The 17,925-nt window shown below is 39.9% G+C and overlaps 1 protein-coding gene across 3 annotated transcripts in view; it reads right to left on the bottom strand.

The window, feature by feature from the left end:
* Positions 1 to 17,925, bottom strand: part of poln (polymerase (DNA directed) nu) — an 85,513-nt gene that overhangs the window by 44,588 nt on the left and 23,000 nt on the right. For all 3 annotated transcript variants that reach the window (XR_004200469.2, XM_031756844.2, XM_039609782.1), the window contains exons 14-18: positions 15,953 to 16,036; positions 15,700 to 15,795; positions 13,747 to 13,803; positions 12,734 to 12,790; positions 8,839 to 8,904 (exon numbers count right to left, since the gene is read on the bottom strand). Coding sequence is in view for 2 of the 3 variants with exons in the window: in XM_031756844.2 (XP_031612704.1) it covers positions 8,839 to 8,904; positions 12,734 to 12,790; positions 13,747 to 13,803; positions 15,700 to 15,795; positions 15,953 to 16,036 (360 nt within the window). In the remaining variant the exon portion in view is untranslated. The remainder of the gene's footprint in view (positions 1 to 8,838; positions 8,905 to 12,733; positions 12,791 to 13,746; positions 13,804 to 15,699; positions 15,796 to 15,952; positions 16,037 to 17,925) is intronic.

Below are 17,925 nucleotides of genomic sequence, written 5' to 3'. Positions count from 1 at the left end.
ATGGCTGTGTGAGGCAGGCAGGAATGGACCCAAAATGCAGGACTCACGGAGATGGAAACTAAACTCAAGAAACTAAAAATTGGAAAACACTTGAAACTAAACTAAACAGACAGACTGGCAGAACACACAACATTGAGGGAGATCACAACATCGAGCAGAGGAAGAGGCAGACACTAAATACACAAGACAAATGAGGGAACAGACCACAGGTGGGAACACAGCTGAACATAGTCTAAGTAACGAGACGGGGAACCAAAACAGAACGTGCTGAACACAGGACAGGAGACTATCAAAGTAAAACAGTAAAACACACTGAGAGGCAGACTGACTAAATACAGGGAACAGAGGGAGGGAGAGACACACAGAGGCATAACTGGGGAAGAGGCGGATAAACATGGAGACAGAGACAAGACTATACATGGGGCATGGAACAGAGGGGAGGCGAGAGTAGCCCAGCTAGAAAAAAAGAGTAATGGAAAGTAAATCGTCATGTCTTTTTTTTTTGGTTTAAAGGAAGATGGGGACGAATAAGATGTTAAGATGTTTACTTGGAGCTCAATCAGCAATGAGCTCCAAGTAAACCTTGCAGTTGACCTTGATCAGATGACTTTCGGCAGCTGTCATTGCGTTCATGTTCATACAACGGGGAAATATTTTGTATTTTAGTTTATTGTATTAAGTGTGTGTATCAAATATAACACTTTGTGCACTGTTTACTCTGGTGTGGTCCTTTATTATTTATGTTTATACCTTGGGCTTCTGATGATCCTAAACTCTCTGATACTGGCCTAGTGAGAGTTGGTCATTTTTGCTAATAAACCATAAGTAGGATTACATAAGACAGAACAAGGGTGAGAGTGAGAAGCAGGACTTACCAGACAGGACAGGCCACACAGAAACATGAGCGGGAAACAGACAAATTAACATGGAGACAAGACTGAGCTACTACTGCAGGATGCTAGACACAGGAGGACTGGGAATGAGGACAGAAAACCTAAGGCTAGATAACAAACTGAGACCTGGGGATACAAACAGAGATCAAAACTATAACAATTAAACTAGGACCTTCACCTCAGAATATTAAATAAACCAGAATCAAGTCTAAAACAGAAAACACTGGTGTATTTTCACCTAGTTCACAACCTTTATCTGAACCAAACCAAGATGAAGACAAAATAAATGAGTTAAAAAAAAGTTCAAAATACAGCGCTCCTAAACAGAAAGTGAAAGGCAGTCCCCAGGCTGACAGACTGCTGATTTATCCACCCCCTGGTTGTTGTGTAAAGGCACTGATGGCAAAGGTCACTTAGTACGTTATTTGGAGACATCAGTGGCATCAGTCAGTACCTGACAGCCTGAGATGAGAACACTGTTGGCAGTTCCCATGATGATTGACAAGCTCCATAAAATTTGAGCACATACACACGTACGTATGATATCAATTAGAAAATCTTAAGTGACTTCCTTCTTCAGTTCTCACATTCACAAGATTTTCAGAAAACTTGACCTCTGAGATCGAGGTCACTGATATTCAAACTCGTCCAAAATTGTTGGTAGATACACCTACCATATCACTATCATAATCCTACATCACTTTGTCCCAGTTATCGCTTTCACAAACTTGGGTGTTTATACAGTCTGCCTGCCCGGTGTGGTGACGGAAATGCACCATCAGTCTTTTATGGCTGAGGGGTAAAAATGGAGTCAAAGTGTGATGATTTGCTGATACCTCTTTTTGTTGGTTAACAAAATGGACACATGTAAGCACAGACAGAGACAAAGAAGAGGATGGTTTGCAATACTGCCTGCTATAATTTCAAGTTAAATAAAATGATACAGGTGTGTAGTAGTATATGCAAAAAAACTGTATCCCTGCATGTTTGGCTTTGTGTTTTCAACCACTCTGGTGTCAGCAAAGAACACCACGCACACTTCAGTGAAGTGCTGGTTCAGCCTTGAGAGAGCTGCCTGTGCAAAACACTTAACGACTGAATGCAGAGCGGTCTTAAACAAAGGTTAAACTGCTTGACAAGCCCTGAAGGAAACTTAGTTGGCACTATGGGAACAGACACAGCTGCACAGTCGTAACACAAAATACACAACATCAATAATGCAGCACTTTTCTAATGAATCATCAATCTTGACTGAGATAGACTGTATCATATAATTGTACCCAAGACCCTGGATTGATTAGGTTATGATGTGAGGAGGTAAATGTGCACAATCTGTTAGGGGGGAAAAAAATAGTAATGTTGGCTTAAAAAATTAAGAAACCGTTACTTTGAAGCCTCTGATCCCACTGAGCAAACAACAGGAAAAAAAACAAAAAATGGAAGCAGAACAGAGTGTTTACATCTTTCTTTTGCCCTGGAACTGCATGAGTAAGTGAGCACGTTTGATGCATTTGTGGGTGCCACGACTGTATAAATTTTTCAAACCCATAAAAGGCTTTGAAAAAGAAGAGGGGACACAAAAGGACAGCTGATACAGAGCAGAGTAGATTCAATCAGAACTATGGTTTCCTCTCCTAGTGCTGAAACCAGCAAGACCGAGGGGAGGGGAGGGGATGGAGGGGGGTGGGATTTGTTTTCTTTGGTTTCACCATGTTAAAAATTATTAATATAAGGGGACGAGTACATGAGGGAAAGAGCGTTAGACAGAAGCAAAGCAAGAACAAGAAAGAGAAAGATGTGGATAGAAGAGCCACATGGAGACTATAAATGACAAAGAAAACATACTTAAACAACAAGGGAGCAGGAAGAAGTGGATCAGGAGAGTCATAACAAATGAGAGAAGGAAAGACATGGCACAGACACGGGAGAAGCACTGAGGCTCAAACATATTTTTGCTTTGAGCAGATAAAAACAGACGAGCCGAAGCAGAAAAGCCAACTTGTCTCTCCAGCAAGACTCACTTCTCGCTGCGCTTTAAACTCAGCACCAGTTTCATAGCTGTCCTGCTTTCATTCAGGCGCCCCTTTGTTACTGCAGACAGCCTTCACTGTGATTGAACCCACAACAGATGAAAGCTAAACCCCCTCTGCAACGCTCTTCATTTGAATATGTGCGTGTATGTGTGTGCAGAGCGGAGAGTGGCAGAGCAACTTCTTTTTCTACCTTAAGCACCAACTACAAGCTGAACCTTTTTTCCACTAAAAGCAGTGGGATGTGACGTGTTAATGATCACTGAGCGAGTCTTCAATTAACACCCAGCACATTCTGCTCTCCAGTATGATGAGAATAATAATGAGTTGACTTAATTTATGCTGGAATAAGTTTGACTCTGGAGGGTTGAAGTTTCTTCCTTCTTGCTCTCTGATGGAGAAAGATTCTTATTTCAAACCTAGCAGCACAATTTATCACCAAGCTCTGCTACAGACCACCTGACATTTTAAGAAAGATGAAAAAGATATTTGATATTAACTCATATCTGCAACTATTTCTATGTGTAGCACCTTGTAAAATATTGTGTTTGCATTAAATCAACCAGACTATTACCCAGATTATTTAGATCTGCATTGCTAGAGGAACTAGTATAAGATCAACCATCACCATGTACACAGGTTCCGAAAATTATTAAGCAGGTGAGAGTGAGTCTGGAGAGGTGGAAGTATGGTCTGGAGAGAAGAGGAAATCAGCAAGAAGCGAGATAGAATACATGTATGAATGAGAAGGAGACGGTTGGAAAGGTGAAGACGTAAGGAGTAGAGGTAGCGAAGGTGGATGAGCTTAAATACCTGGGCTCAACCATCCAAAGCAAGAGGGACGGCTTAGGCTGAACAGTTTGGAGACAAAGAGAATCAAGGCTGAGATGGTCTGGACATGTGCAGAGGAGGGATAGTTGACATATTGGGCAAAGGATGTTGAAGATGGAGCTGCCAGGCAACAGGAAAACCACAGAGGGGATTCATGGATGTAGGAGGACATGTGGAGGGTTGGTGTGACAGATGAGGACGCTAGGGATAGAGTAAGATGGAGGCAGATGATACACTGTGATGACACCTGAAGGAAGCCGCCGAAAGAAGACGTGCATAATCATCATAAGATGCTGATATTTCCTTTTTAAACTGCACTGTAATATAAATGGTAAATGGCCTGTATTTGTATAGCGCTTTTACTAGTCCCTAAGGACCCCAAAGCGCTTTACACAACCAGTCATCCACCCATTCACACAAACATTCACACACTATACTAATACTCAAAGATTGGAGTATATCTTGCTATAAGCTTCTCTGATTGGGTCAAACCATAAACAGTATAAAAGATGGAGGTAGCCATTGTGACTTCACCCTGAGTTTCCGAAGCCTTGAGCTGAGTCTTTTTATCACTGTAGCTTAGGAACAGCTTTCCTAATGCGTTGCTCCAGTAGAAACTGTGTTTTAGCTTAAAAAAGTACCACCGGTATATCAAAACTGTAAAACTGTGAAATTTCTGACATTTAGAATAACCCATGAAGTCATCACAAAAGCATTTACAGAGGTCGGGGCAGAGGATGATGTTCTCATACTCTTCTACAAGAGAGAACATTTGTTTGTAACCACAGGTTTTGCCCCCCCGGTACTGATCAAAGAGGAATACCAGCACTTCCATGTTGGCTGTATCCATCTTTTACACCCTTTAGGGGTCAAAGTGAATTATTTTATGATGTTGTGGATAATTTTGCACTCTAGGAGTAAGTGCCCACCATCCACCGTTCATGGCTGTTAAATGAGTATCGCTAGTGTCTGTCAGGCTTTTAGAGCCACAGTGTTGGATTCAGGATGAGCACGGTACCTTTTTTGTAACATTAATAAACATTAAAACATATACTAAAACAATTCACGCTTCAGATATAACTTTCTAGTATTCTGAGGAAAAAGCATGGCATAACAATTCCTTCCAATTCCCATTTTTAGCATGTACTGGCTGTGACAATAGAGATTGAAAGCAAACATGGCAAAAAAAAAAAAACTAGGACAACATGAAGCAAAGGCCTCTATGACCTCTATTTCTACAGCAATAAAAATAGGAAAACAAAAGTAAATATACATGGTATGTATTTTAATCATTTGGTCATCAAACTTCCACATAATGTAGGCACATTCATATTGCCTTGTATTATTTATTGTTTGCATTGGGAACAAATTACTATCACAGTACAATAAAATCACTAAAGACCACACTGGCGCACAGCACAAACCACAAGCATTCACACACTTAATAGGATGCTCAACCAAATCCCACATCTGAGTTTGAGCAGGAACAGAGCGGTGTTAAACTGCAGCCGCCCACAGTCACATATATCATTTAGTAGCAGCACAATCAATTCAATGTGTAGCTCACATCGCTCACAAATTGCTCGGTGAGATTAGAAAAGTTGAGTGTCTTTGAGGCTTGGGGAGGATCTAACAGGAGGAGAACCAGCAGACCCTGACAGCTGAGTATTGTTGAAATGAGCTATCGACCTCCCCATACCGAGACAGAGGTTGAAGTACTTTTTTGCAGTTGTCTGTTTTATAATATTATTTATTACAGGCATTTTTATTTATATTTATTATTTCATTGTGTCCAGACATGTCACAGTGTCAAGTTTATTTTCGTTCCCACAATTTGATCATACGCAGCCAAGACTTTACAAAAAACCCAACCTTCAAATTTGCTTTTATAAAATAAATACATTCTGAATAAACATTCACATTTAATGAACCACTGGAACTGATGATGTGATTTTTCAAATGCTTTTCAACATTACATAGAAATGCTGCTAAATTAATCAAAGAAAGCCATCAGCACAGCATCTCAGGCTTACAGAAATAAAGCTTTACAATTACAGAAAAAGCCCTGAGTGCATTTGGCTCAAACCATTAAACAGAGGGTGTTTACCTTCAAAGTAATGGATGGGTTGTTTAACACTGTTAATACTGATAGTGTGTGTGTTATTTCAAAATGCCACCTTAATGTAACTGTACTGAAAAACATAAAGAATCAATTCAATAAAAAACTGTATCACAGAGTACTGGGTGACAACTACAGCTATAAACCAACAAATCTTCTGAGTTTTTTCTTTGTTAATCTATGACCTCAGCACCATCTGTGTGCAATCTTACAAAGGACTGGGTATCCCTTTACTTTCGTACCAATTACATTGTAACTGGATAACTGCCTAAAACACTAGGCTTTAGTTTTCCAGAGGTTACCACAGGCTTTGAAACTGAACAATACAGTGGTGTGAAAAGGTGTTTGCTCTCTTCCCGATTTCCTGGTGTTTTGCATATTTATCACACTTACATGTTTTAGATCATCAAAAAATATTACACAAAGACAACTTGAAAAATAAAAAAATGCAGTTTTTAAATGATGATTGCATTGATTAAAGGAGAAAGGTTATCCAAACCCACCTGGTACTGTGTGAAAAACTAATTTGTGCCTCTTGTTAAATCATGAATTAACTGTGATTAACCACATTTTTTTGGAAAGATGGGTTCACTTTCACTAAACATACTCAGGCCTGAATACTGGCAGACCTGCTGAATCAAGAAATCACTTAAAGAGAACCTGTCTGACAAAGTGAAGCAGGCTAAAAGATCTCAAAAAGCAACACATCACACCATGATCTAGAGAAACACTTGAGAAACAAAGTCACTGACATCTATCAGTATGGAAAGGGTTACAAAGCCATTTCAAAGGCTTTGAGACTCCAGTGAACACACATGGAGAAAACTTGGAACAGTGGTGAAGCTTCCCAGGGGTGTCTGCCCTCCCGAAATAACTCTAAGAGCACATCGATGACTCATCCAGGAGGTCACAAAAGAACCCAGAACAACATTAAAGAACCAGAGGCTTCACATGTCTCAGGTAAGGTCAGAGTTCATGATTCAACAATAAGAAAGAGGCTGGGCAAAAATGCTCTGACGAGACAAAAGTTGAACTGTTTGGAAAGTTTGACTCACAATATATCTGGCATAAAAGTAACACAGCATTTCAGATATGGAACATCATACCAACAGTAAAATATGGTGGTGATCATTTGATGGGCTGGGGCTGCCTTGCTGCCTCAGGACATAGAAGACTTGCTATGGTAAATGGAACCATGAACTCTGCTGTCTACCGAAACATCCTGAAGGAGAACGTCCGGACATTTGTTCATGCCCTAACTGTGTTATCTTTGTCCAAAATTTACATTTTTTTAATGATTTAAAACATTTAAGTGTGACAAACATACAACAAAAAGGAAATCAGGAAGGGGGCAAACACTTTTTCATACCACTGTATATTGTTTACAAATACTTTTATTGTGTATTATTTTTATTTTTACTTACAGTTGAATTATAGTTGAATCACCACTATGACTGGTGCACCACCATGCAATTATAGCAGAGATATCAAAATTTGTAGTTCACAAGCACATATAGTCCAATCTGATCACAAATGAATTAGGCCAGGAAAACCACTGCATAATAATTCAAGTCAGTTTAAAAACATCAACAACACCAGTTGCTTTATTGAGATGTTATTGCTTTTATTCTGAAAATCAACAATTTATTTCTGTTTTCTACTTGATTGAGTCTACTGTCATTACACTTCACACATTCGGCATAAAGTATTTAACATTTTTATGATTCAAACAACAAATCCAGATCCAGCACTTTAACTTTCATTAGATCTGACATCACCATGGAATGAATGCCAGTGCATTTTATGAAAAATCTGAATAATTAATGAATTCACCGCAGTTTTCACACTTTGCAAAGTCATTCAGTGGACAGAATTTGCCCATTTGGCGCATTAGTTCTGGCCCCTAGGCCTCATATTTGATTTACTAGTTACACAGACCACATTTCTAATATCTCTACCAAGAACATTATATTGCAAAGACAACTGAAGCCAACGACTGCCTGATAAAAAGGGGAGGTATATATAGTTTCTAACTAATTTTCCTACCATAGAGGATAACAGCAAGAAAATGATAATTATCAACTCTGTCAAAAACACAATGTCTTCTTAAAATGAAGTCTTCCTCTTTGTGCCTCACCTGCTCTTTGTCCGTGTGTGTGCTCAAGGATGTATGAATATTTCAGCAGTACTATTTCTCTGACTCTGTAAAGCCATTCTAACTCAACACGATCTCTATCAGCCAGGCGTCCAACACCCGCCCCTTTATTCACACTCATGTTTTAAACATCGAGCTGCTGTCTCTCAGCTACACCTCATAAACGCAGCTCAGAGAAACCTCCAGCTTGCTGTTACACAACAATCCCAAAACATCTGTGTCTATGAGAACTCAGCATTCATGACTGAGCATGTAATTACTATGCAGTCAGCTTCCTTAAGGAGTTTCTCTGACAAGGGAGAAAGCCAGAAAGAAATAGCCAATGAAAGCTTAGTTATTAAGAACAGAAAAAGGAGAAGAGTGTTAGGATCTTAGAAATCTACAACCAGAAGATTTGTGTGTGTGTACAAATCTTTTGTGAGATTTTTCAAATATTATTTTTGTTTTAAGACATTAAACAAAAAGCTCTGAAAAAGGCTTTCCTCACTCCATAAAAAATGTAAAAATATTTTGCGCTGTAAGTCATTAAAATGCCTAATTTTAATTTCTCATAGATATATTCCAGCGTTTCTGTTTCTATTAATGCATATTGATGTGGTCTTTTAGGTATTCTATGCATGTGCCTTGAACTCTTAGAAAGAAACAGTTCACTTTCTTTCCCAATTCACTGTGCTGTTCAGAACCATGGATAGCTCCTCTAAGGATGCTTAATCCTGTTGCAGTGTTTTAACAGTCCGAGATGTATCAAATAATTCCAGTGCAATGAAGGCTGGGAGAGATGGGTAGGAATGTAAGGCAAGTTTGACTTACTGGGTGTTTTGCAGAGATTCTCCCAGTCACAACACTGGTCTGGTGCCACGTAGAGGAAATGTAGTTCTGACATGAAGAGACAAAGAGAGTCAGATATAAATTAAATACAGGGAGAACTTGTAAATTCAGCACATTATCACATTAACATTTCAGTCAGCTATGTTATCACTAATGTTTCCATATAGCCAAAAACAGGCTGAAAACAACAGCTGCGGTCTTGATTGCCCTGATCACTCTGATCCTGTGTTTGGACCCACACGCCTTCAACAGTGCCATGCCCAATCTGAACAAGCTGCTTGCAGAGTAGGGTGCCAGTTATGTTGCTGCAATAAGCAGGGCAAAACATCAACAGCACCAACAAAGACAACACTATAGCGCTCAAGACTGCAGTTTAGTTATGTAACCCAAACATTTGCACACTGTCAAACTTATTAATGTCATGGTCCTGGGTCATTTTAACCCAGCATTCTTCGTTTCCTGTGTTTCTGTATCATGTTAAATTCATTTGTTATTCTTGGAGTTCCCATCGGTCCGAAGTTGTTTAGTTTATTGGGTTTCCCCTCGTGTTTTATTCCATGTTTCCCCAGTCCGTCATGTCTGTGCTCTCCCTCCTGCTCCTCCGTGTTCGCTCTCTCTCTCCAGTCTGCATCTCTGTGCATTTCCTGTTTTATTGTGAAGGTCTGTGTCTTATGTCAGTGTATTCAGTTTACGTTTCCCCTGTCTCGTCTTGTCTGATTACTCCCAGCTGTGCCCTCCTTCTGTGTCTCATTCCCTGATTGCCTCTTTGTGTATATAAGCCCTGTGTTTTCTGGTGTGCGTTGCTAGTTCGTCTGTGTTCTTTCCCTCCTTCATTTCCCTCTGTCATCCTGTGAATTCTCCCTGTGCTGTTATCCCTGCTTGTTGTCTCCACTTGTGTTCAGGTTATTTCAGGTTATTTCTAAGCCACTCTCACCTTTTGTTTGTTAATCACTCAGTCTCAATAAAGCCCTCTCATTTCACTGTAATTTCCGCATCTTGGGTCCTTTGTTAAATTCTACACGGCTCGCTCCACAAGCCGTGACAATTAACCTAATAAATTAGACAACAAGATAATTACAGCATATAGTAGCTAAGGTCCCACACAGCAGACCTTAGCTACTATTTCATCGTTGTTGTCTGTATGTATGGCTTCTGTTGTATTCTTCATTTTCCCCATTCACTTTTAGGAACTCCACTGCTTGTGCCTCATTGTTTGTCAGAATTTATTGTCATTCACTCTCAAGGTGAATGTGGCTTTTTTACTTCCCTCATTTATTTCTTTTCCCACCATTTTTACTCCCTATATCTATGTCTAATCCAACTCTGTCATCTGACTCTTTCAACTGTGGCTCCATTCTGACTCTTGCCTTCTTTTCGGATGTTGTGTTTTCTGGTTTTCCTAAATCTTTCTGTTTTACTGTAAGTGCAAATAAAAGGTCATTTGATGTTGTGGTGTCAGCCACAGGGTCCACGTAATTGTGACATTACACTTTACAGAAATCTATTTTATAAAACCACAAATACTCAAGTTATGACTGAGTAGAAATTTGTATACATTTGTTGTTGCCAGATTTTTTCCAAAATGCTGCCAAATGAATCACGATGATCCGAAGCCAAAAAGCTTTGGAGAACACCAGGCAGACTCATTTGCACCATTGAGTAAGCACAGATTGACAAACACAAGCTGCTGCTCCCATGCACGAGGCTTGAAAGAGGCCCATGTGGAGGGACAGTCAGGCACAGAGATACATCTCTCTTCTGCCAAATTAATACAGCAGTGGCAATAAAACAGACCAACAGCTTCGAGAGTCCAACTCAGACAACATGTTTCACTATTTCACTAATAAGTCAGCACAGCAGAGCTCATCCACACTTGTGATGACTCTGTTTCAGGAGCTGTGAAACCACATCTTGTCACAGCCTCAGAGAGATGGTGACATTCACACCGGCAGCTGAATTTAAAAGGTGAAGAGGAAAAACACGGGTTTGTCCAGCAGCATAAATTACTGTTCTAGTGCACTGACGCAGCAGCAAACTGTGAGCAAATGAAAATAAAAGCTGTGGGAGCTGCAGGAGTCCTTCTAGCCTGCAGCAACTTCTAAACCTTTGGTTTCACTCTCTTGTTTTTGTTGTTTCAGCCTCACAAGAAAAGTCTAAAAAAATCTACATCAAGAAAAAAAAGAGTGCCAGTGGACTGAATACATTTACCTTTTATACAAGTTTGAGATACGCTGTATTGCAAAAAGATGCATGTTCAATCATCCATGTAAGGAAATTCCAAAAAGTAACTTGGATGAGTCATGAAATGCTTCTCCCACTAAAAACACTTTGACCAGTTAAAAAGAAGCAACTTTTTTGGGATATACTGCCAAAAATATTTGCTCGTCTGCCTTCATACACATATAAAATTTAGTCACTTCCCATTCCTAACCCATAAGGTTTTACCCTTTGCAGGTATAGCAGCTTCAACTCTTCTGGGAAGGCTTTCCACGAGGTTTAGGAGTGCTTATGGGAATTTTTGACTGTTCTTGCAGAAAGACATTTGTGAGGTCAGTCTCTGCTGATTGGTGAAATAAGGCTTGGATGCAGCTGCTCGGCCATGGAAATCCATGAAGCTCTCTGCGCACTGTTTTTGAGCTAATCTGAAGGCCATATAAAGTTTAGAGGTCTGTAAAACTGACTCTGCAGAATGTTGGTCACGTGTGCGTCAGCATCTGCTGATCCCTGCCCTGTGATTTTACGTGGCCTAATGCTTTGTGACTGAGTTGCTGTCTTTCCCAATAGGGCTGGGCCATATCATACCGTTCACGGTAATACCGGTATAATGTTAGGCAATGATAAGAAAATGAAATATCACGATAGAATATGGGTACAACGCGCATGCGCAGTGCCTTTGTTTTCATACGCATGGCGGCGACGGAGAATGAGAAGGGCGAAAGCGGATCGTTGAATGAAACGGATGAACCAGAATTGGTTTGTAAAAATGCTGCAACTTCAGTGGTGTGGAACTGGTTTGGCTTTCGTCCGTCAGATACACACCAAAGCACATTTTTTGGTAGAGCATGCTAGCGGGCCGTCGTTATTACCGAACCGATTTTATGTGGTACACGGCGCTCAAAAATCTGTCAAAAAATGTTTTAGTATGACTTTGCTAAGCTATGAACCCGCACTGCTTGATGGATTGTCGGAGCATTACGGCTACCGTAGTCAGGAGCCTCGCGGAGTGATACGTACTGTGCTTCAACATAATATTACCGTATTGTGTGTATAACCTCTTTTTAAGTTTTGTGGATATTATACATGGTTATGCTGAGGATATGTCGGCCAATTTCCACTGGAAATGCCTTTTGGTTAAACTGCCAGCAAGGAATTTGCATTTGCACTGTTAAATTGTTATATAGCTTTAATGCACATAAAAAAAGCTGCTTGTTTAAGTGAAAATACATTGATGAGGGTTTTTTTGCACTAATAAAGTTGTGGAGTTGTAAAGTATCTTGTCTAGCGTCAATTATATCGTCAGTTATATCGTTATCGCAAATTTTCAAATATATATCGTGATAAATATTTATGGCCATATCACCCTGCCCTAATTCCCAATGACTACCACTTTGTTATAATACCACTAACAGCTGACTTTAGAATATTTAGTAGCGAGGAAATTTCAGGCCTGGAGTTGCACAGGTAGCATCATATCACTGTGGAATTGACTGAGCTCCTAAGAACGACCCATTGTTTCATAAATGTTTGTAGAAGCAGTCTGCATGCCTGGGTGCCTGATTGTATACACCTGTGGCCATGGATGTGATTGGAAGACCTGAATTCAATTAGATGTGACTGAATACTTTTGGCAAAATAGTATATTACAGAGTTGACTCACCTTGCTCATCATGCACGACAAAATCCCATCAATAAAAGTAGATTTGATTTTGTGAACCTGTGAACAAAAATGCAATTATTTGTACAATAAAACCAAGGCTGCTACTGCACACTTTATCTCTATACCTTATGTAACCCCCAAAAGGTAAAGCTAAACAATGATAATCTTAAAGAGAACAATTAACAGATTTAATAACTACCTAACTGGGAAGAAAACATCATAGTATAAAAGACAGATAAGGTCAAAATAACGGAGAAGTCCCACTTGTTTCATCTGGTAGTGGAACTGTATAATCATTAGCTAATGATTTGTGATTTTGGCCAATGAACATAACCTGGATAATCCTTTCTGACTCTGAGACAAAAATTAAACTGATTTCTACAGAGCTCAACAGTGAACGCCCAGGTTTTTAGGGGCTCCTGCTCCAGAAGTGAATTTCCCATTCATTCATTTTTCATAATAATAGTTTTGTGTTTATTCTGTAGACTGTGTCATATGTGTGTAATAACATATAACCCAAGTACTGATGCCATACAGTGGTTCATTTTTCACTGCAACCAGTGCTCTGGCAGTTTCTGAAGTTGCACACTCAGACATTTGTGAGTTTAACCATTGCCATATAACAGCAACCACTCAATCAGAGACATTGCTCATTAAATTTAGGACTGTGGGTGGGGCAAATAAAATGTGTTTTAATAAAACAAGGCCGCTATCATACAGTTGTTTCTAAAGGAGCACACGCCATCATTTCAGTATTGCAGCTCACAGTACTTTAGCTAATCAAACCCCATATGGATAATAATAATGAGAACTTTACTTCTGGAACTTCACAGTTTTGTTGTGGGGTTTGGTTCTTTTTTTTGGGGGGGGGGGGGGGTGTTTGCATTTTTCTTAAGGCCCTTAAGGATTGGCTTCACTTTTCAGACCCAGAAGTCTAAGAGGTTTTTTATACTTATGATTTTATACTACAGAAACCATGCTGACTTTATAAAGCAGCTAGGAACATGCCAGACCTGCCTGTAGTCCAGGATTATTTTTGGCAGAGGGTGCAGGTCCTGAAGCTGCAACAACTGCAACAAAAAGAAAGGAGACAAAGACTGAAAAGCTGCATTTTTTGTGCCTTTCATTGTATGTCAGGCACAAAAAAATCGATTGAAAGTCTTTATATTTTGCTGCTAGGACATGCACATGAACAAACATCTCAATTTTCTGCAAAGCTCTTTTAATTAACAGGAATGCAGCACAGTGTATAAGTAGTCATATTATTTTGTGCTAAGTTTTGTTAGGGTTTGGGCAGGTTTCGGGGTTCCTCTGTGTTTTGTTATTTCAGGTGGAGACTTCAGCTGGTCTGTGCTGCCCTACACGAGCTTGCTTCCACACCTCTTGTAAATCCCTTTATTGTAGCTGTGCTTTTTAAGGACAAGGTCTGGCTGTAGTTATGTGCCAGTTCATTATGTCCGCAATTGTGGTATCTTGGCTCACTCTGTCTAGTGTTTGTTTCTCTGTTCCTGCCTCTAACCCTGTGTCTTTGTTTTTCTCCCAGTTTCCCTGCCTGAAGCATGTTGCCTGTTTTTTGGAAAGTCAGCCAGTGTTCCCTTGACCGAAGCTTCTGTCACCCACACAGCCAAATATTGCCAGTGGATTCTCAGTCTTATCTGTGACTAGCCTGCCTGCCCACTCTCCACTGATACCCAGCTGCTCACCCCGGGCCTACGACCCGCTCCCGAGCTCAGCTTCTCTGCACTCTCCAGTAATACCTCAGCCTTTTCAAACCTTTTCAGTTGCTGCAACTCGCTAAATCAGTAGTTCATTCTTCCACAGTCTATCTCTGCTCTTATCACACTTTAAATAAATCTTTACAAGACATCTTCAATTGTAGCCGCTGTCTGCTCTCTGGGTATGAAAAGTGTAAAATCATGACATTGCTCTAATTATATTTTTCTTCAAAGGGATGATTGTATGTGAATAAGAAGGAACAATTTTATTTTGATGCAAACATGTGTACAATAGCAGGAATGCAGTGTTATATCTATCTATATCTTTTCACTAAAATTAATGAATAATTGGGACTGACAAATATTAATAATTACTAGAAAATTGTCCACATGGATCTTTATTGATGGTAATTTCAGATGTTCTTCTCTATTCACTGCTATGAATATGTTTGGGCACACCCTGTATTACAGTACAGTTTTCTTGGGGGTATTCAAGAGTTAGGTCCTTTGATTTAAGAGCACAATTTCTTGTTTTCTTTATTTGCTATACAAATTCTATAGTTAAGTGGTTTTGCCAAATACCCAGTTGGTCAGACCTGAGTGCATGTCAATCTTCTGCTCCTTAACAGTCTTAATTCAATCCATTAGACTTTCTCTCCTGGGAGGGTTACATCATTTTCACCTTTAAGTTAGCACACTACCAGGAGGCCACTTTGCAATAGATTAAGGCTACTATATTTAGCTAAGGAGCTTTTAATGACATAATGTATATATCAACTTCTTTTTAATTCTAAAGTCATACAAGAAGGAGGTGCACACATTAAAGCCCCAAAAGGTGGGAACAGATGAATTTTATAAGAGGGCTGTTACATATAAAACTATTTAAAAGTTAGCAAAAGCTCAAATAGGCAGAAAATGTGGGTAAAATGAACAAAAGACTGACATGCAGCAAAAGTCGGGCTCGCTGCTTACGGCGCTTTAGCCGATGAAACTATTCTGCGATTCGGTCATCAGCTGTGATTGACTGCAGGTACAAAGGTGGACATAACATCTGTCCAAGCAGCAGTTTATGTATATTTGTACAGAGACAGAGATGTGACTAAGAACAGTGACTGTGCAGTGAAGTTTGAGGCGAAACATCTGATCATGAAAAAAATACATCTTTGTCTCTAATCTGAAGACATTTCTTAGATTAACAGAGAACTGAGGGTCAAACTGAAATATCTGTCTGTGTTTATGTGTGTGTCATACTGCAGCTTCAGATGTTGACTGCTGCTGTTTGCCAACGGTCTTGGGAAGCTTCTTGTTTTCGCAGCGCTCATGAAGATGCAGCTTCTCAAACAGAACCTACAAACATTGTAAATCCACAACATCCACAAAACATGAAGCAGACGCACAGCGTAGAAGAATACAAATGTTTGCATATGCACGGTATACACACACACAGACACAGAAAAGCCATATACTGCACACAGTTTCCAGATGTACACATGAAGGTACGTACTGTTCGTAGCTGAGTGTTGCTGGTCAACAGAAATATTTGTCCAGCTGCTCGGTGTGCTTCCTGCTCCAGTTGTTTCATTTTAGTCTGACAGAGTTGGAAAGACAGACAAAATCACTGCTGAACATGGCAGCACGGCTCAGGTCAGCAAAGTTCACAGACCTCTAGAACAACATAGTTTGGATAGACAAAATCAAAGCGGAGCTGTTTGAACACCACGCTTGGTGAAAACCAACTGTCAAGCACGGTGGTGGAGGGGTGATGATCTCGGCTTATTTTACTGCCACAGGACCCGGGCAGTCACTGAGTTCACCATGAACTCCTCTGTATACCAAGTATTCTAGAGTCAAATCTGAGGCCATCTGTGTGACAGATAAAGCTTGTAACAGGAGAATGATCGCAAGCACAGCAGCACATCTACAACAGAATGGCTGAAAAAGAAAAGAGTCAAAGTGCTGTGATGGCCCTGTGTGCCTGCCTGACATGATGAGTGATTAAGTCACTTCAAGTTATTGCTGCTAAAGATGGTTTTACAAATGACTAAATCTTAGAGGGTTACTTAGTTTCTTTTTGACATGACTGTTTATGTGAAACAGGAAGTCATTTATTTCACTCTGTATTTTACTAGGTTGACCTTCTTCCTACACCTTTCAGTCCCATGGGAAACACATGTGATGTCTAAAACCTGCAGGACACCGGCCCTTGAGGCCTGGATTTCCCCACCCCTGTTTTAGAAAAAACTCTTGCCCCAGGAAAGCCAGGGCAGCATAAGAAACATAGAAAAAGGAAATGATAGAAAACAAATGACACAAAAAAGAGACAAAAAATTCCAAAAATAAGGAGGGAGAAAAACAGAAACTACGCTACAGAAATGGGGGAAAGAAGTGACTTGGCATAGAAAAAATGAAGAGACAGAAGAGAGGACTGAAAGATAGAAGCACTATTAAATAACTTGAAGATGCAAAGAGGATGAATCCCAAGAAGAACGCGATTGTGATAAAAAATAAATGTGAAAGACTTTTTTTAATAAATGAGGGCATAAAGGCGTGAAATTCATTCTTATACAATATTTAAGCCAAACGTGAAGATTTTGAGCTGTTTTTTTTAATGAAGAGGGTGACACCCTCATCACAGCTCACTGCAAGTCTGAACAAAGCACTTGACAGACAAACCAGGGAATGAGGTTAGAGAAACGGAGACGACAGGCAACAAGGCGGAGTGTATCGAGGTAAATGTGTTGATGAAATGAGAGACAACAGTCTGAAAGAGCAGCAGAGTGACGGATTTGGGAATATGGGACAAAGAAAATGGGTAATTGGAAGAGTTGAAAGAAAGCTGAACTGGGAAGCAAACACTGGTGTGGGTACATGGGGGAAATGTGAGAAGTAACACTGGTTATTCATGAACTGGTGAGAACATGTTTGGGCTGGACCTTAACACAAAATTGCATTTGGAACAAGAAGGCAAGTTCAGAGACATGACTTGACAAAATCGTAGGGAGAGGGAAGTGGAACAACTGTGGCGCAAAATCAAGGACAGCAGTGTGGCGAGAGACTAACACGAGGGGACAGAAAGAAAATGAAAGGAGAAAAATTGCGGTGAGCTGTCAGACATGTACCTAAAGTCCAAAATATGCACTTTTCTCTTGCCCAGAGCAGGCACCAGACTGCCTCATCAATATTGGATGGGAGCCCCTTAGTACTTTGTTTGACACACAAAGGCACACATACAGAAAGCACAGGGCTCTGTAGGGAAATATTTTATAGCATTTCACACCATGTGGATTAAGACGTGGACTTTTTTGATGGATCCTGGCAAATTAAGAAATAGATGACATTTAAATCAAATTAGAAGAAACCTTAAGGGACTTTATAAACATATGTAGAGTGGAGAAGAACAATAATCAGTGCACAGATTAATTTTGATTTTAGTTTTTGGGGGGAATTTTTTCTTAAATAAATGTTTTAAGTATTTTT

The sequence above is a fragment of the Oreochromis aureus genome, linkage group 3 (genome assembly GCF_013358895.1).
Source record: "Oreochromis aureus strain Israel breed Guangdong linkage group 3, ZZ_aureus, whole genome shotgun sequence".
NCBI classification, from domain to species: domain Eukaryota; kingdom Metazoa; phylum Chordata; class Actinopteri; order Cichliformes; family Cichlidae; genus Oreochromis; species Oreochromis aureus.
This window is presented reverse-complemented; position numbering and strand designations above follow the sequence as displayed.